The sequence below is a fragment of the Macrobrachium rosenbergii genome, chromosome 24, assembly GCF_040412425.1.
Source record: "Macrobrachium rosenbergii isolate ZJJX-2024 chromosome 24, ASM4041242v1, whole genome shotgun sequence".
Taxonomy (NCBI): Eukaryota; Metazoa; Arthropoda; class Malacostraca; order Decapoda; family Palaemonidae; genus Macrobrachium; species Macrobrachium rosenbergii.
The window spans coordinates 31,889,237-31,907,937 of NC_089764.1; the positions used below are offsets into that span (position 1 = coordinate 31,889,237).

Below are 18,701 nucleotides of genomic sequence, written 5' to 3' on the forward strand. Positions count from 1 at the left end.
GGGAGAAACAGCCTCACTTAGTCCATGAGACACCATTCAAAAACTAATCAATCCTTTCACTCTCTAACTCTCTTTCTCTCTCTCTCTCTCTCTCTTTCTCTCTACCAAAAATATTGTACTGTCTCTGGTTAACATGCCAAATGACTACAGACAAGATCTTTACCATGAGATTAACTGTGTATCAAGAACCTAAAACTTTCAGAGACATTTCATGAAATCCTTTTCTACATATACAATCCCCTTCACTTCTGATGAAAATGCTAAATGGTTGTATTAAACAAATTCCAAAGATTTACATTCAATTTCAGTACTGAACTAGTCCCACTTGATTTTTTTTGTGATCTCGGCAAATATGTAGTATGCATGAGTAAACAAGACAGATTTATATTTCTGAAAGATAACTACCCAAAGGACAATTTTAATGAATGAGGCTAACAAACCACAGGATGAGAGGAATTGCACGGTGGTGATTTGGTAATGTGACTGGTTTTTTAAAGTTTATGCATCTGTTAAGGCAATAAAAATAAAGTAATACTGTACCACATACTTTGAATGTTAAGGAGATAAAAATATATCGTTATATCACATACTTTTATTCCCAAAATGCTACATGACACTGACATTATTGAGCATTGAGTAATTGCTGTGCAGTTATAAAGTTAAGAAACACGAGGAATATCTAGATCCATAACAGTATTTCAATTTGTCCTCAGAAGCTGACAATGTACAAAGCTACCATACCAAGAACTAAACCTGTATACCACCACTGATACTTAAGATATATGCCCTGCAAAGGCCTAGGCACAATGTGGCAGGCTGTATACATATATTGGTTAATAAACTTTAAATACAATCCAAAATTAAACTTCTCTGAGCAAAGCAATGAAATAATCACAGTATATAAAGGAATAACTATTATAATAACCAGCTTCATATTCCTACACTCTTTACACGGCATATGTACACTATACAGCTGTGTAGACTTACGTGAAGTAATTATGGGCATACACAACTTTTCCATGTGTGTATGCATATATACATAAACTGTATACACATACATAAATATATACAGTTGGGAAATTTTACATACAAAATTCACATGGCCAAATTTTCATAACAAAACCAACAAAATGACTAAAAAATGTACATATTTCCAGTGAAAATGATTAAGATGGATAGTCAGAGTGCCGTTCAGCCCCACCTCTGTCATGTCGTGGCGAAGGGGGCGCAGTAAGAATTGTGCCCGGAGGCAAGAAACGGAGGGGCACGCCGACTTCCGTGGCGTGCTTTCGCCGCGTGTGACTTATGAGCTGGTGCTTCTGTACGAAAGCACGGCCACAGAGACGACAGGCAAAGGGCCGCTCGCCCGTGTGGATCCTTTCATGCTCGATGCGGTGATCTTTACGCTTAAAGCGGCGGCCACAGTACGCACACGGGTGTGGCCTGAACGCCTCCTCGTCCTCTGAGTATCCACAGTAGTTGTGGGCAGCCATCAGCCCCTGGAACAAAGCAGAGGAGAGCTGCTTAGCATGATCACCAAAGGCTGCTCTACCCAACACACAATCCCTTAAACATTCGTCCCTAAACACAATCTCTTTCCAAGTACAATTTCTTACGTTTTTGGAATGATTTACAGAAAGACTTCAATCTGAGGCTTACAACCTTTTCAAATTTGATACTCTATACATTGTTTACGATTCGTCATGTAGTGTACAGCTATTCTCCCACGGGATATTTACTAATCATTACACTTGATAGTGTGTAGATAAGTGAGCGCGCCAGCCATCACGGGTATCTAAGACCAGTCCACAGACCGCACATGTGTTACTCTCGTCATGGTGTATTTTTTCGTGAATTTTCAGGGAGTCTTTCCTTTTGAACCGCTTACCACAAACTAGGCAAGCATGAGCGCGAACCTCAGAATGTTTGGTGAGGTGGTTCCGCAGGTGAGTCTTTTGAGCGAAGCGGCGGCCACACACCTCGCACACAAAGGGCTTGTCGCCTGTGTGCACCTTCTCGTGAATCAACAGGTGATCTTTCCGCTTGAAGGCTTTCCTGCAGTAGATGCACACAAATGGGCGGCTGCTGATGCTACTTGCTGGATCCCTGAGCCATTCCAAGTAACATGAGGAAGCTTGCCACGCACCCTGTAATAAATGAGAGGAGACCCGCCTTAGCCAGCATCTCTACAGCAGCAGCGGCTCTAGCAGCTACGACGGTAGCACACCCCGTTCACCCACCCGTTTCAAAGCAAAAAAGAAAAACATCCTGACATAAGTTACCTTTACAGATACAGTACAACATAAGGTAAGGTGTCTTTCCCGCTACAGTACTTTTGTCACGTGTAAAAACACTGCCTTTGTGTATGAATGGGTTTTGGATGATTCTAGCTGAGCAGGGATTGGGCGGTGATTTGCATGCTCTCGACTATGCTCTACATGACTGGTAGTGATAGTTTCTACTTGGAAAGGGGTTAGGCGATGGGATGCAGCTTTCCTAATGTCTTGGATATGCTTAAATTGGTAGAATAAATCTGCTTTGGTCATGTATCCAAGACCACAAAGAGGACTCGCGAGTGGTCTTTCCAGTGTGTGCTTTCCAAGATGGGCAAGCACAGGCTTGGCTGAGACATCTTCTCACACACTGAATGTTCATGGGCTTTTCCTCTCCACTCCATCCCAGATGTGGGCTGAACATACACATCTTGCAACTTATAAAAACTTATCACCTACATGCATATTCAAAAGCTTGACTTTTCTTTTGCCGAGCCTTCGTTTCTTCTGGTCAATGTAGCATTCTCTCTGATTGCTGCAGCATTTAACTCATTTCCTACTGATACATATACATATTTAGTTTTTTGTCAGTATGTTATAAAATTCAAGTCAAATGTGAAGAGTATTATATTTATGACAAATTCCCACAACAAATACCATAAAAAAAAGATTCACAATCAAATTACTCAAGCAATAGAAATACGGGTAGTAACTGCACAAGAGATGACCAACTGAATTGAAAAATTACAACCACTAATGTCTGTCATGCTATACTAATTGCACACACCTCATTCAGCCTCTCCGGTCAAATCCATTTCGTCAACGGACACTAGAATGCATCGTGTTCACCTCCTATTTTACATTTCCACAAAAGCTAAGCCCTGTTACTGATCACCTAATTCTTCCGCTGTCAGGGCTACAGCAGATCCACTGCCCGCAGACGCATCTGCATGGACGCTGCTGCGTTTCAGGTGGTACTGAAGGTGGTATCTGGTATTAAAGCGACGGGGGCAGAGGTGACACTGAAACGGCAACAATCCGGAATGGAGCCGCAGATGTCTTCGATAATTATCTTTCCTCTGAACGATCTGTCCACATACATGGCATTTGTAGCCTACCTGCTGGGGGGTACCGCTGGCATGACAGGGGCCACTACTGCTGCTGGATGGAGGGTAATGGTCTTGGTATGGGAACGATGATGGTGACGACGATGACAGTGGCAACAAACAAAATGACTTGTCCATCAGAGCCCTTACAACATCATCATCACCATAGTCTACACCCATACCACCACCACTACCACCACCACCACCACAACCCCCCTGCAACAAAAAAGCTTCACATCACTCACTATGGCTAAGCAGAGAAGGAACTTTATTAATACTGTGTGTATACTGTACTTCCATGCAAAAGGTACACATTGTTTTTTTTTTTTTCTTGTCAATTTACTTTCCATAACTAAAACTGCAGCCCTGAACCACCATAGCCCATGATGTTACAAGAGACGCCTCTCAGATTGGTCTGATGCTCGAGGCTGCGTGACATGTGGTAATCATAGTGAGATTTGTTGACAAATTTCTTGTTGCAAACAATACAGTGGTAAGGTAGATCCCCAGTGTGCTGACGTTCGTGCTGACGGGCGTGGGCACGGCGTATGAACATCTTGCCGCAATATCCGCAAGGATGTTTCCGCTCCTGCAGCAGCTCCCCTGCCACCCCACTAAGGCCGCTTGCCCCTGACACACTCGCTACCAGCCACTGTAAAGACACCACAACCATACTGCTATGCCTCATTTATAACTAGGTTTTGAACAACATTTACAATATCAGAAACTTTAAATGAGAGAGAGAGAGAGAGAGAGAGAGAGAGAGAGAGAGAGAGAGAGAAACAAGTGGATCCCCACAGGTCATTCTATTTATCTATGTCTCACCAGTTCTCTTAACCATTGCATTTAAAGGTACATTTTATTCTATCTACACAACTCTAACACTTCTTTCATAAGTCAAGCAATGGCACGGCCAGGAATTGTAAACAACACACACACACACACAATGCCAAACCACTGAAATATACTGTATACTTCATGTTTAATGATAGATATGCCTACAACACCAAGAAATGAGTACTGTTATTATACAAGTTATGATGTCAAATACCAGCAAGCCAAATAATTAAAGAATTTCAACCTAAGATGTTTATGGATGATACTCTATTCTATATAAGGAGAACATTTTTTCTCAGCTATGACCTGGAAGACTTTGAATTATCAATCATACTGAATGGCAAAATCTCTCCAAAACTACATTTTCTTCCAATCTAGAAAATTTTGAAAAATACCAACCCTTCCAAATTTATACAAGCATTCAGGTTTTAAAAATGACAACTTTGTGTAATTACTCAAAAAAACCTGCCAACCAATATGACTAATACATTATGTATCCAATACACTTTCATCATTTGTAAAAATTAAATCCTTCAGAATACTTAAAATTTTCCCAGTTAGCTGCCAACAATTTAAGATTTTGTTGTTATTTCCAACCAAAAGAAAAGCTTGTCAAATTTTCCTGAACCTTTAACCGAGCAAGTCTCAAATGTGTCAGATAAACAGTACCAATATAATTTTGATTCAGTAAACAAAGAACCAACTAAATGGTAGTGTGCCATATTTGAAAAGGGTATTCTTGATGCTCAGAGAGAAAAATTCTCATCTCCTGACTTGTAACCACTACTACAGCATTTTAAAGGCTTGACACCCCATAACCATTCTATTTTGTAAGTGTCGATTTTTCAGATGATGCACACTTTCACACACTATATGCAGTCACACCTTTCACGAAACTGATTTCACTATAACAAAAAGGCCCTTTGGCGCATAATAGCAGTACTTATTCTGGCAGCCACATTCTTTATAAAACCAAAGAAACTTAGAAACAGAACAAGAATAACAATGCCCATTACAGTATTACTCATAAATACAAGTGAACTAGCATTTGAAGCAGACTGTCCACCACCAACAAGTTTGATATTTCCAGTGAGCTACTGGCCAATCCATCAACTGTGTTTGTTTCACTCCCGTCAAAAAACACTTTTTGATTGCCTTTAAAAAAATTACTTTCATCAGACTACATACTGGATTCATGTATGCCAAAATACAGTACAGCAATTCCCTTTACTCTCAAAACTCTCCTACAACAGTTCCAAAAACTCCTTATCCAAAATTAACTGATTTACTTCCTCAAACTACAACATACATACACATTCTGCATCAGACTAATTCTTACAACCACAAGAGGAAAAAATAACGCCTCTCAGCCATTCCTTTGAAACCAGACGAATCGCATAATCTAGTTATCCACCGAACACAACCACCACCACCAAACTTTCGTATCTACCTTGTAATCTTCTTCATTTCAAATTCTTTCTTTTTCCATTACACCACCAAAAATCACCTCCACAAGAATTCTAAAATCTACATTAACCCTTGCCATATCCGCATCTCAAGTCTACATTAGCCCTTTTATTTTAGCCAAGTGAATGACTAGCTTGATGTAATAGTGGACTATCTAGTGGAGGTGATTCAGATATGTATGAGAAAGACAGAACTGCAGGTGGAAGTTTGCCATAGAAAAGGGCTTGTGAATGAAGAGTGGAGTGGCTTCTGTTTGCATACGATATAGTGTTGAAAGGAAACCAAGAAAATGGAGCAACATGTGCTGTCTGGATGATAGACAAATGAAAGTGGGTGGGAGAAAATGTAATGGATGTGAGAAGAGGTGAATCTCTTGAGGCTTCAAGATCTCAAAATGTCTGGAAAAGAAAGGCTATGATATCGAAAGATACAATATATAAAAAGATTGTGAAATATGTGTCTGAATATAAAGTGGAAGAAAAGACAGCCTATTGGCCAATATTTATTGCAAAATACAAACATTTATAGCAAATTACAATATATATCGAGTAAGAAAAATTGATAGGGTGAGCTATTTGAGGAAATATAAATTGCTGTAGTAAAAAGGTTTAGTACAGGTGAATCAAGCACTGGCCAAGAGAGGTGCATAGGAGATGAGAGGTTGAGAAAAGGATGAGAGAGAAGATCTAAAAAGTGAAAGGGAGAGAGAGAGAGAGAGAGAGAGAGAGAGAGAGAGAGAGAGAGAGAGAGAGAGAGAGAGAGAGAGAGAGAGAGAGAGAGAGAGAGAGAGAGAGAGAGAGATTGTAGCTATACCAAGCAGCTAATTCTGTGTTAGTTTTATGCTGATGATAGTTTTATACAAACAGTTTATCCTTAACTGAGCAGAGCAGTTAAAGATGAACATAACAGACTGTTATGTTTTTTTTTCTGAACCTACCCTTTTTTTTTAGAGGAAACAGTTTATTGCAAGAGGAAAAAAAATACACTGACCTACTGTGTACGTGATGTTTCCTATATTCTGGTTAACATTTTTATTTTTTTTTTATTAATCACACCTGTTGCCCTTATAGTACTGACATAGCCCATACCAAGTACATATGTACTATTAGTAAACACAACTAACTAAAACAAAGTGCACAACTATTATGAACTGCTAAAATCAAGTACGCTAACACTGTATAACAAAATACCAGCCAGCAATAATGGCAGATGAAGGTAATGATTTAGTGAATTAAATGTATTAGAATTTTGTTAATCTGTCTCTCAGAATCAAAATTAATTGTAGTACTGTACTGTATGATATGATGGCAAATATAACTCTCTCTCTTTCTCTCTCAGTTCATGCCAAATGTTCAAAGATCAAGACCAACACAATCATCTCTCCTTAACCAGGAGGGACATATATGAGACTGAAATTTAAAAATGTTGTCAACAGGCACTATATAGTACAGGCCGGTCCCCAGGTTACATCGGGGTTTCATTCTCACGCTGCAATGTGTAAGCAGAAAAATGGTGTAACCCGAGACATCATTGAAAATCATACGAAAACCTTATTCTTAATCCTTTGGGTGTCTTGAGAACGACGTAACCTGCATTTTGACTAAGGTTTTCATAAAGAAAAAACTAATTTTGACCTTTCCGCCATTTTGGAGCTATATTAAAGTTCCTGTCTTCCGCTGGACTGGCAGCGTAAACCTGGAACATGCGCTGTAACCAGGGAAATAATTTTTGATGAATATATTTGAAGAGCGACGTAACCTCGGAACGACGTAAGCCAAGTCCGACTTAACCCGGGGACTATCCGTACTTGTAGATTTTCCTACAACTAGGAAAATCTTCTTTCATTCTCTATTACAGGTACATTACACATTGGCTGTCTAAGCAGTTTAGTGTGCTACTTTTCATGCAATCCTCCAAGTGCTCAAATGTGATATTCGTTGTTGGTAATGAAATTCTCTTTTCCCAACTTCTTGCACTTCTTAACATTAAGGTCCAATTACTTTGGATCAGATTTTTATCATTCTGGTCTGGGCTAAACTTTCAAGGGCACCTGCTAGTTCCAGCAGACATCATTCAAATATGAACACACTGAAATAACCACTCTCTCACCTAGCTCTTGGACTGGTGAAGAAAATAATGGTTCAAGTCCTGACGCATCATTCAGTAGTTATAGTTAAGGGTTAGTCAGTTAACCATCATAAGCCCAAAGCTGATGAATCTAATGTCACCATTCTTTAGCATCCCATGGCTGAGTAATACAATACCAAAAACTACTTTTGTTAGGGCTGGAAATGCCATTCTTCTTGATGATTAAACTGCACTGTTAATTACATACAATATCATCAAAATACTTATACTATTGTTAATTTTTTTTCATAATGCTCTTAAATAACATGGTGCAGAGGAACAAATTTAAATTGGATGTGTCAACCACTACTAAGTACAGTATTTGTTGTGAAAGCTTCAAGCTTTAAGAGACCACCACAAAATTTAAAACCATCTGTACATACAGGCAGAAACAGTTCTTGCATTGATGCATCTGCTGCATATTCAGTCATTGGCCATTCCTTCTGGTTATGCTATATGGTAATCATATGACCTTAACAGCAACAAACTATGCTTTCACCATAACTGACAAACTTAACAGCCACCTTTGACTAATCTGATGTTCTGATATTTCAATCTGTCACTTTTATCTGTGCTTTTTACAGCCCTTTATTCAGTTCACTGTTGTGTCTTCTATTTCAGTAATCTACAAATCTTGTGTTTTTTGTATTTTGTCCCATGGAACAATCATTTCATTCATTCCCACGCTCTGCTTTCAAAGGCATTGGAATTTCAACCAAATCTGAGCAGAAAAACCACGGGAAAAAAATAAGTTATCCAATCTGGATAAAGTGCTTAACCACTTTACTTCACGTGCCAAGAGATAGCTCATCCTAAGCTAACATATCATACAAAGGAAAGATTTTCTACCAAGAAACAAAGATTACAGGGTTGTGCACTTGCTCAGATGGGTGGCTAGAGAACTTAGCATATATTCCCATCAATGGTGAATATATGCCTACCAATGCTAATTGCCAAGTACTACAGTTAGACCTTGACACAGCTCACATTTCAGTGAGACCTGGATCCAAACCAGATTTACTATATATATATAATTAGATGAGAGGGGATTATTTTATAAGGACATCTCTGAAAGATTTTTGGAAGGGGCTGGGGAAAGGCTACTGAAGGCTTCAAGGGGAACAAAGAATGTGTTGTGTGCGTACTAGTACCTTCCGAACTCGTAAATTAAAACTGTTTATTGTTGGCGAATTTCAGAACCTGAAGGCACTGAAAAATCTCCAGAATTTGCCAAGGTAGTGCGATGCACAAAGGAGTTCCTGGATGACTGCATCTACCCTTTCTTACGTGTATCATCCCTACTTTATCCAAATATGTAAAGACTTCCATGATATTCTGTGTTAATATATGTATGTTGTCTTTGAATCCAATGATAGTCACATAATAGAGGGAGGGTTTTCTCGCAGACTCTAAAGGCTGTCCTCAAACTGGGCAACTGTTGTCCCCTTCCTCAAGCTGATGAACTAGTAAATATTACCTTGCTAGTCCTACCCATGGACTAAAGGGTCATCCAGAAATTTTAAAGTAGCCACTGTGCATCTTTTGCACATGAAATTTCACATCCCCTAGCCCTAACTTCCGGCCTAAAAGATGCTATTTATATAGCTGTCCTGGTCTCAAATGAAGTCAAAAGATCAACACTGCAAAATTGGTTAGGAACCAGTAACTTTGGGCTTACCTGCATACTCTAGTACTATTGTGGGTTTTGTTGTTTCGTTCTCCAGATTTTAGTGACTAAAAATAACATACCTTCCCATTACAAAAGCTTGTCCATTAAAATAATAGATGAGTAAATAGACATACTGTAACATTACCTAGCACTGATAAAGATTCTGGTCATCAGAAAACTAACCAGTTCATTACCTGACCATTGTTTGTAAACTTAGCTGTTACGAAGCAAAGGTCTACTTTCAAGACAAGAGGAGAAACTCATAGGTTATGAAAAAGAAATTACCTTTTCACTGGGCCATTTATTTTCTTATGCATTACTACAGCGCCTCCTCGTTACTTTATTCAATTCCCCACCATTACAGTGTAATTCTCATCATAAATCTCAACATCCCTAACAACATAAAGTCATTCAAATAAAATAATCTGTTATTATTTTAAACTAACACTGTAACAGCAGCTAATCAACTTTACGTAGCTGAGTACCAAAAAGCATACTACTATTGAACAATTTGAAAAGACTTGCGGAACCTTTTCTGTAAAATGCAACTGCTTACAACAGGATGTGAGCATTTTGCATGCATTGTTTAATTTCTTTACAAAACTGATGCAAAAGAAAAATTCCACTCTCATTATAAAACTAACACAAAAACAACTGTTTTACAGCTAGATCTACAAAATAAACTTAATGTAACTGTAAGGACTCTAAAAATCAACTGTAGCCTTTTGATACTTTACATAACAAAGAATGTTTTTTACAATTACTCCTTTGAGCAAAGCCCCTCCCACAATACTGACAGAGGTAAGGGCGTTCCCCAGTATGAAGGCGCTCATGGTCAGTTAAGTGATCCTTTCGCTTAAACTTCTGAAAACAAAAACGACACACGTAAGGTCTGAGATCTGACCTTGACTCTTTTACTGGCTGGCTAGCTATGGTTGTGGAGGTCAAAGAGGGGCAAGGTGGCGTTGTGCCCACTTGCCAAAATGCCATATCACCTTGCCTGACCCCATCCTCAATCCCAGCAGAAGGAAGGTATAACTGACCTACTCCACCTCCCGTCTCAAAAGCGACCCTCTGCAAATGAAGGAACAACAAACTACTATCACCACATATCCTCAGATGCAAAATCACTCTCCACTCTTTCACAAACTAATCAAAATATAAAAAACAGAACTTTTTAAAAGTACATGTAATAAACTTTTGTAATATTAAAACTGATTTTTAAACATGTTTCAATATGTTAGTAAAATAACCACAATTTTCTTTTTACTTCTCAATTTCTTCACATTCTGGATGCACTTGACACTACTGTACAAAGCATGAGGTCCAAGAACCCAATGAAATGGTTCTGATGCCCGGGTATGATTCAAACCTGCATCTGGAATTTCAAAATAAGGTACTGTACAGTAAACAAAAAACCCCAGGATTCGCGTTCTCACGATTTGTGGACTCACGTATTCGCAGATTTCTCTATGGAACGTATCTACCCATTATTCACGGAAAATTCACCCAATCGCGGTATTTTTCACTAAGAAATATTCACTAATTACTGTATTTTCACATCATTTTCATGATTAAATGCACTTTTTGTGCTAAAACTATTGAAATACTCGGGTATAAGCATTTTTAGAGGGTTTTTCTTGTTTAAACTATCAAAATAGGCACTTCTAAGTATTTTTAGAGGGGTTTTAAGCATTCGCGGATTTCAGCTATTCGCAGGGGGGTGCGGTACACAGCCCCACAAATACGGGGGGTTTACCGTAATGATATCCACCAGACGATGAAGAAAGGTATAAATCTCTTCCCGCTCATACTTACATATATCAGTCAAATTCTGTTACATATATTAGAGCAGGAATAGACCCAACTTCACCACCATAAACAAGTGCTCAATCGCTGAATGCTTTTCATGCTGAAATACAATTAGTAGCTCCAGCCATTTTCTTTTACCAGTTACGCAAGTGTAATAATCACAATCTTGTCTTAGCTTTTCATTTCCTCAATTCTGATACGCTTGCCACTACAAATCCCAAGATCCAAATGAACAAACGAACGAAGAAATCCTGAAACCTGGGGGAAATTCAACCCCGCATCCAGAATATCAGAAAGAAGAAAGGTACAGTACGACCTCCAAAATCTGGAATTCCGTGGTCCTGGAACGCCCATATTCCGGGACATTTTTGAATCAGCCGCCACTAGTTCTTGGGTGGCTGAGATTGGTGCCGCACATTTCAATATTTGGATTTTTTTGGATTTTGGAATTAAACCTTGCTCCATAAATACACAAGCACAGTTCATTTCCAACAAAAACTTTCTGTGAAACTCAAAAATAGGCAGGATACCGTAATTTGTGAACATACAGTACTCATGTATATTCCGATATTGTGTATTATGCACTCAAAAAAATTTTGTCCAAAAACATGATTTCATCATATACATCATGAACAGTATAGTGCGAGGTGTATGTACAGGAGATTACACTAGGATGGGCTATCTATGTCTGTCTCGGTTTTGGTAGATGCAACTGATAATGCATATGATATCCAAGTTAGCTTTTAACAAATAAATATGCCTAGAAGCCAAAGTTCATTAGGTTAAATGCAAATCTTCAGGCTTACCAACATTGTGACTTGCCTACGAATTTATCAATAGAGTTGACCTCTGGTATTCACGGGGGATGCGTACCACTACACCCCACGAATAGCTCAGATCCGCGAATACTAGAAACTCGTCTAAAAACGCTTACAACTGCCTATTCTGATAGTTCAAAACACCAAAAATCCTCTAAAAATGCTTACATCTGAATAATTTAATAGTTTTATCACAAAAAAGTGCATTTAGTCACAAAAATATGAAAATACAGTAATTTGTGAATATTTCTCTATGAGAAATACTGTGAATGGGTGAATTTTCTGCGAATAATGTGTACAGAACTCTGCGAATCATGAGCCCACAAATCCGGGGGCAACTGTACTTCTTATAATTAACAACCACTTATTATTGCGTGCATGACACTGGCTTGAACAACAGCAAGTAATGACATACACAACCGAATCGAGAAACAGCTGTTAGCCGATGTCAGTTACCCTAACTAAAACACATTTATTAAGAGTTACGTTACAGTTGTCAATTCTTATTCATTCTTCACTCAATGGAAAAGAAAATGTTAAAGTATGCCACTAAATTTACGGTTGTAGCTCTGGCAGAAGAAACGAATGTTAATGTACAGGCCACAAAGCATTTTGAAAGAGGCAAAAGCAGCATCCGATACTGCCAAAACCACACCTTTACTTCATTTGAAAATGAAGTTAGTTGCATTTTTCAACTCTGCTTTGATAATTACATATCAACGAATCTCCGAAATGCGCTTCATTTAGCAACTAATCACTGTGATGATGTCGGCAAAATGCAATCAGCTGGTGATTTTAAGAATGTCAACATTAGCAGAATGCAAATGATGCATGTTTGCTATGTTCATAACTTATCTCTCTGAAAATGATAACCATAAAAGTTTGAAGTGCTGAAAGACAAGTGAGGAGATCGGAATTTGACAGTGTGCAAGCATTTCCAGAGAGAAACCTAACAAATGACAGTTATTCTTCACGAGCTTTGTTCTACTTTTGATAACACAGTACTATATATGTGAAATGAGCTGGCAAGACTGTTTACATAGAGGTTTTTTATTGGTAATTTCTAAAATCCGGGATTTTCTGTGGCCTCGCTATGGCCTGGTCCCAGGCGTGCCGGTTTTCAGGTCGGACTGTACAAGTCTATTCATGCTCATACATACACAGTCTATCATATTCAGATGTTTACTAAGACTGGAATAGACCCATCATAGTACAGTTTAATCTTTAATTGCTTTTTAGGCCGAAATATGAATTTGGAATCTGCTGGTCATTTTTTTTTTTATGCCAGATATGTTTGTACCTGTGATAACATTATACTTTTTGAGGGGATAAAAATATTAATGAGCTTAATTAATCTTATGTACTAATAGTAAAAGGAAGTTACAACTCTTTACTTGTTCTTAAAAAGAGAGAGAGAGAGAGAGAGAGAGAGAGAGAGAGAGAGAGAGAGAGAGAGAGAGAGAGAGAGAGAGAGAGAGAGAGAGAGAGAGAGAGAACATCATTCATTCGATCCAACTGATCTGCCTTACTTTTGTTTATACACACTTGAGTTAGCAGGTGTTAATATCACCAGGTGTTCTTGCCTTCATATTCAATTCCAACACACACACACACACACACTAGCAATTCAATAAAAATAAATACTAAACAAATGACAAAAGAGAAAGAACAAAAACACTTCCTTACTGACATTTAAATCACTTTTTCTGTTCCATCTTTCTATATCATCTATTTTTACTTCTTTCCTTTCATGCCTTCATTTCCAATCTTCTTCTTGTACCTAGTTCTTACCAGGTGTCAGTTGTAAGGAAGTGGATAAGGGGTTGATTTTTTTCTTCTAAATTTCAATCACAGACACTTTTACTTGTCTTTTCCAATCTCTCATCATTTATTCATGTTTCATTCAATTCATTTAGTACCTTCATTTTACCGATTCCTTTGTGTTTCCCACTTTTCTCATCTCATTCATAGCAAAACTGGTCATCCAGCTGTTTTTAGAGGGGAAGGGAGAAGAGTATATACAGGCTTTTGTTCCCCTCTGCTCCCGAAAGTGAATTACGTCCAAAGATAAGATGAGAAAAACTTTTCACAAAGAAAAGAAAACTATTGTGCTGGCTTTGTCTGTTCGTCTGCACTTTTTCTGTCCGCCTTCAGATCTTAAAAACTACTGAGGCTAGAAGGCTGCAAATTGGTATGATGATCATCCACCCTCCAATCATCAAAAACATAGCAAATTTGCAAACCTCTAGCCCCAGTAGTTCTTATTTTATTTATTGTTACAAAGTTAGCCATAATCGTGTGTCTGGCAACAACATAGGACAGGCCACACTGGGACGTGGTTAGTTTCACGGGCCGTGGCTCATACAGCATTATACTGAGACCACCAATGATAGATCTATTTTCAGTGGCCTTATATGATGTACAGAAAACTCAACTGGGCCAAAGAAACTTTGGCACATTTTTTACTATTTTTTATACTGCAAATACTGCATGTTACGGATGTCTACATTCACTTAACACTTTTGTGTGATTTTTTGTATCATGCACACCATGAGATTCAGTCAATTAATTCTATCCATATTTCAATGCTCTCTCTCTCTCTCTCTCTCCTAATGTAATGTACGTTTTCCTCAAGTATTTTTTCATTACACAGCATGAAAATGCAAGCTTGAAATATACAAAAATGAACATTGCTAATAATCCAGCGTCTTTATTCAAAGATAACGTCGGATTCCCATTTAATTTCCTTACAGGATTATTATTAGTATGATCATTATCATTATTATTATTATTATTTATTATTATTATATTATTATTACAAGCCAAGATGCAACCCTACTTGGAAAGGCATAATGCTACAAGCCCAGGGACCTAAAAATAAGGAAAGCAGCCAATTACAGAAAAAGAAACTGAAATGTATATGTTATGAAAGATGATTGTTACGCTGAAAAAGAGATTATTAAAGAATAAATAATAAAAAGGGAAACGCAAAGAAGAAACTATAAAAAAAAGAAAACAAAGGTAATAAAAATTTCAGATAAACTACGGTGGACCCCAGAATTTATGGGTTAGGGACCACAACAAATTGCTGAAATTCGCGAATACTTGAGACCCCCCTCTCAAAACGTTTATAACAGCCTATTTTAATAGTTCAAACAACAAATATACCTTAAACTATCATCCTAAAATTGCTTATGACTGCCTATTTTAATAGTTCAAAATACCAAACATACCTTAAACTATCATCCTTAAACAGTTTAGTGTCTTTCAATCATCTTACAACATTAACCTTAAAAATATACAGGCAGTGAACGGTTAACGGCAGGGGTTCTGTTCTGATGGCATGACGATAAGCGAAAATCTCCAATAACTGAAAATCTGCAAATTTCGGCACCGATAACCAGATATCAGCAACTCTGTTAGGTATGTATCACGCCATGAAACCAGATCACCGATAACCTCAGACTGCCTGTATAGCTTTAAGCTATGCATGAACACTCCTGCAACTGTTACTCTTACCAAGGGAAAAACTAAGTGAGTTACCCCCATCAATCAGGCACGCAAATTTTCTTTTATACAGTATTCAAGCCTTACTGTTGTCTTTTAACGTAGATAGGGGTAACACTGGTACATTGTTTGGCGAACATTTTTTAAGAAAGAAAAATTACATTTTATTGGTATTTTGCTGTGTTAACATTAATATTATTTGAAAATCAGTAAATTATTTATCATAAAAAATGTATTTAGTCACAAAAATAAAATGAAAATGAGCGAATAGTTTAAGATATGGTCCACGAAAAAATCTGCGAAAAGGTGATTTTTCCGCAAATTACTTGGAGTTGTGTCCAACATAAAATTTTGCACGAATCCTGAGCCACGAATTGTCGGGGGACGACTTTATAAAGTAAGACACATCTGGACACCAATTATGGAAATTTTGATTATTTCCAATGTTATTATATATTTGGCACATTTTATAAATTATTTTATTGCTTTTGCATGTTTTGTTAGATATGTTATATAAGGACTACTATATAGGACTGAGATTTTGCTTTTAAAAATTAGGACATCTGTGGCATTTGCTGATGGTCATTCTTACTTATTAATTTTACCATGCTTGAACCTTTCCTCTTCAAGAGAAGGCGTAAACCTTTCCTTTGCAAAGCCACAGCTGCATACATTTTTTCTAGCAAAGAAAGATTTGATATGGTCTAACAAGTCTACTGTTCCTGCAAGATGTTAAGATTGAAAAGCATTTCATACTTAAGTGATACATTACCTCTACTAAAATCATGGAGCACGCCATCAGTCTCTAATAAACCTGCGCAGATATGTTGAAAGTTAGAAAAGTTTTGGGTCTCACTGTAAATGAATCAAGATGTACTGCTACTACTGTATTCAGTTCAGCAATCCTAATGCAAGTCATAACTGAAACTAACTGGAACATCATATGCAATTCCACAAACAGACCTGACACTTTCAACAACCACTTCAAAGTGACCAACACGACTAAGCTGACGACCTCAGAGACGATAATCAAGCAACACAGATGGGAAGAGCCGTCCTGTAGGCATTCTCTCCCCAAAATTCTACCATTGAAAATTAGCTGTTACTAAACAACCACACCTGGCTCAAGTAACACTGATCTTAAACGTGCGGCAATCGTGACATATTTCCAACAAAATATGAATCTGTAATCCACCTTCAGAAATACAAATTACAACACTAGCCACCAGACAAGACTCAAATGAAGACCTATGCCATAAAATAGTTTCATTTTGACATTTCCCACAGAGCATAAGAATGTCACTAATATGGCTGACTTTAAACAGGCAATTTGCTCATCGTCACCAATGAAGTAAATTTGCTCATCATAACTGACTGAAAAAGTAGCGTGAATGCATTACAGTATACAGTATCAATCTGCTTAAGTTTGTTATTTTGTGTATTTAATGAAATGTTTAAGAAAACTGATTAAACCATAGGAAATGATCACAAACCACTTCAACAATTATATACCATGTTTTATTGATAGCACTGTTTCTATAAAAACAAATACTCTACCTATTTAAATATAAAAGCACTGATAAAATATTATTAACACGGAGACATATGTCAATGAACAGAAATTTAACAATCTCTACGTACTGGTAAACTTACATTACCTTGCAAATAAATTGAACTCAAAGCATAAGAGAGCTTTCAAAATGTAAATGTGATTTTTATCTTTACATACTTAAAACTTTGTAGACACTTTGCGAGGTCACTTGTACAATTTTCACAATGCAATATGTTTCTCTAATTTCAACGGGTAAACACTTGCTTTATGGCACCTCAGCACGTTGAACATGCTGCATAAACAAAAACTACATTTAATACAAATATCTATCTACGGAAAGCCCTCTCAACTCCCAGGACACCTAAAGCAAAGTCCGACATAAATGAAGCTGATGAAACACATATTTTCTACACACATCATTTTCTATCATTTTAGTACTGAAAATACATACTTCATAACAAGGGAGTGGTAGAAAGGAAGCAGTTGGCCTTCTATGCTTTGTCAGAATGGATGATGCATTTGATCACCAGACTGATGTATGTACTATTCTGTACAATGGCAGTTTGTTATTGGCACAATTTCTCATCATAACTCTTGGAGCAACTGAAATCTCAAGATGGCATTATATGCCCTACTGTACACAAACTAGATCACACCACACTACATTGCACAGCATTTTTTTGTCCTCTATTTTCAAATCCGTCTGAAAAATCAGTCGAGCTAAAAATCATCTGAATTCACTATAACAGAAAGCTCAACGAACCTTCACTACAAAACTGAATAAACCGAGAACTCTGCTATTGTTTATCACAACATGATGTAGTACCTGCGTATTTTCAGTGTCACTGCGTTTCACAGTCAACAGGTCGAACTTCTTTCGTACTGGCTTTTAATGTGTTCCTCCATTTTCTTCTTCATTCGCTCGCGAAACTTTCTTTGCCGCATCTGTCCACTGATAAGCCTCTCGAGCTCCTTTTGCAAACCATCAGCGCAAGTTTTCTGCTGGTTTATTTTGTTCCTAATGTTTTCAATCTCGAGAGGTCCGAGAACTCCCGACTCGAGAACTCTCTCCAAGGACGCCATCTCGGCCTGTATCACGCCGAGATGTGCCCTGATCCTATCCTGTCGGTACCTTCCCCTATTCAGGAGAGGATGCTCAAAGAAGCTATCGGAGGCCCTGGCGGGCACTCCTACTAGCGAGGAAGCTGTTGCGGAGGAGTGGTACCCTTTCCCTTCTCCTCCTGTTCCGTCAAATGAGTGAGTTCCGGGTTGATACGCAGTTGAGAGAGAGAGAAAGCTCTTATGGGACTCCAGAAGGTCAAGGGAAGAAGCTGCCACAAAGGATTTTTGGTCCAACTGGAAAAGGGAGAGAGACATCTTGTGTCAGGCCACTCTCTGATCTAGTTTTGGGTGCAGGTGTTTTTTTTTTGTTTATGTATCAGTATTTTTTTTTTCTTTTAAGCAAATATGGAAGGAAAAGGTGAGGGGACACTTTTCTTAAACGAAAATTAAGACATACTAAAAACCTCGCCT

The 18,701-nt window shown here is 37.9% G+C and overlaps 1 protein-coding gene across 30 annotated transcripts in view; it reads right to left on the reverse strand.

The window, feature by feature from the left end:
- The window catches only part of LOC136851982 (broad-complex core protein isoforms 1/2/3/4/5-like), a 111,116-nt gene that overhangs the window by 55,844 nt on the left and 36,571 nt on the right, over positions 1-18,701 (reverse strand). For 2 of the 30 annotated variants that reach the window (XM_067126399.1, XM_067126404.1), the window contains exon 5: positions 578-1,499. The exons of 21 other annotated variants lie outside the window; for them this stretch is intronic. In XM_067126399.1, the coding sequence (XP_066982500.1) occupies positions 1,167-1,499 (333 nt within the window). In that variant the 3' untranslated portion in view covers positions 578-1,166. 7 more of the 30 variants (XM_067126384.1, XM_067126386.1, XR_010857025.1 and 4 more) reach the window with 6 other exon arrangements.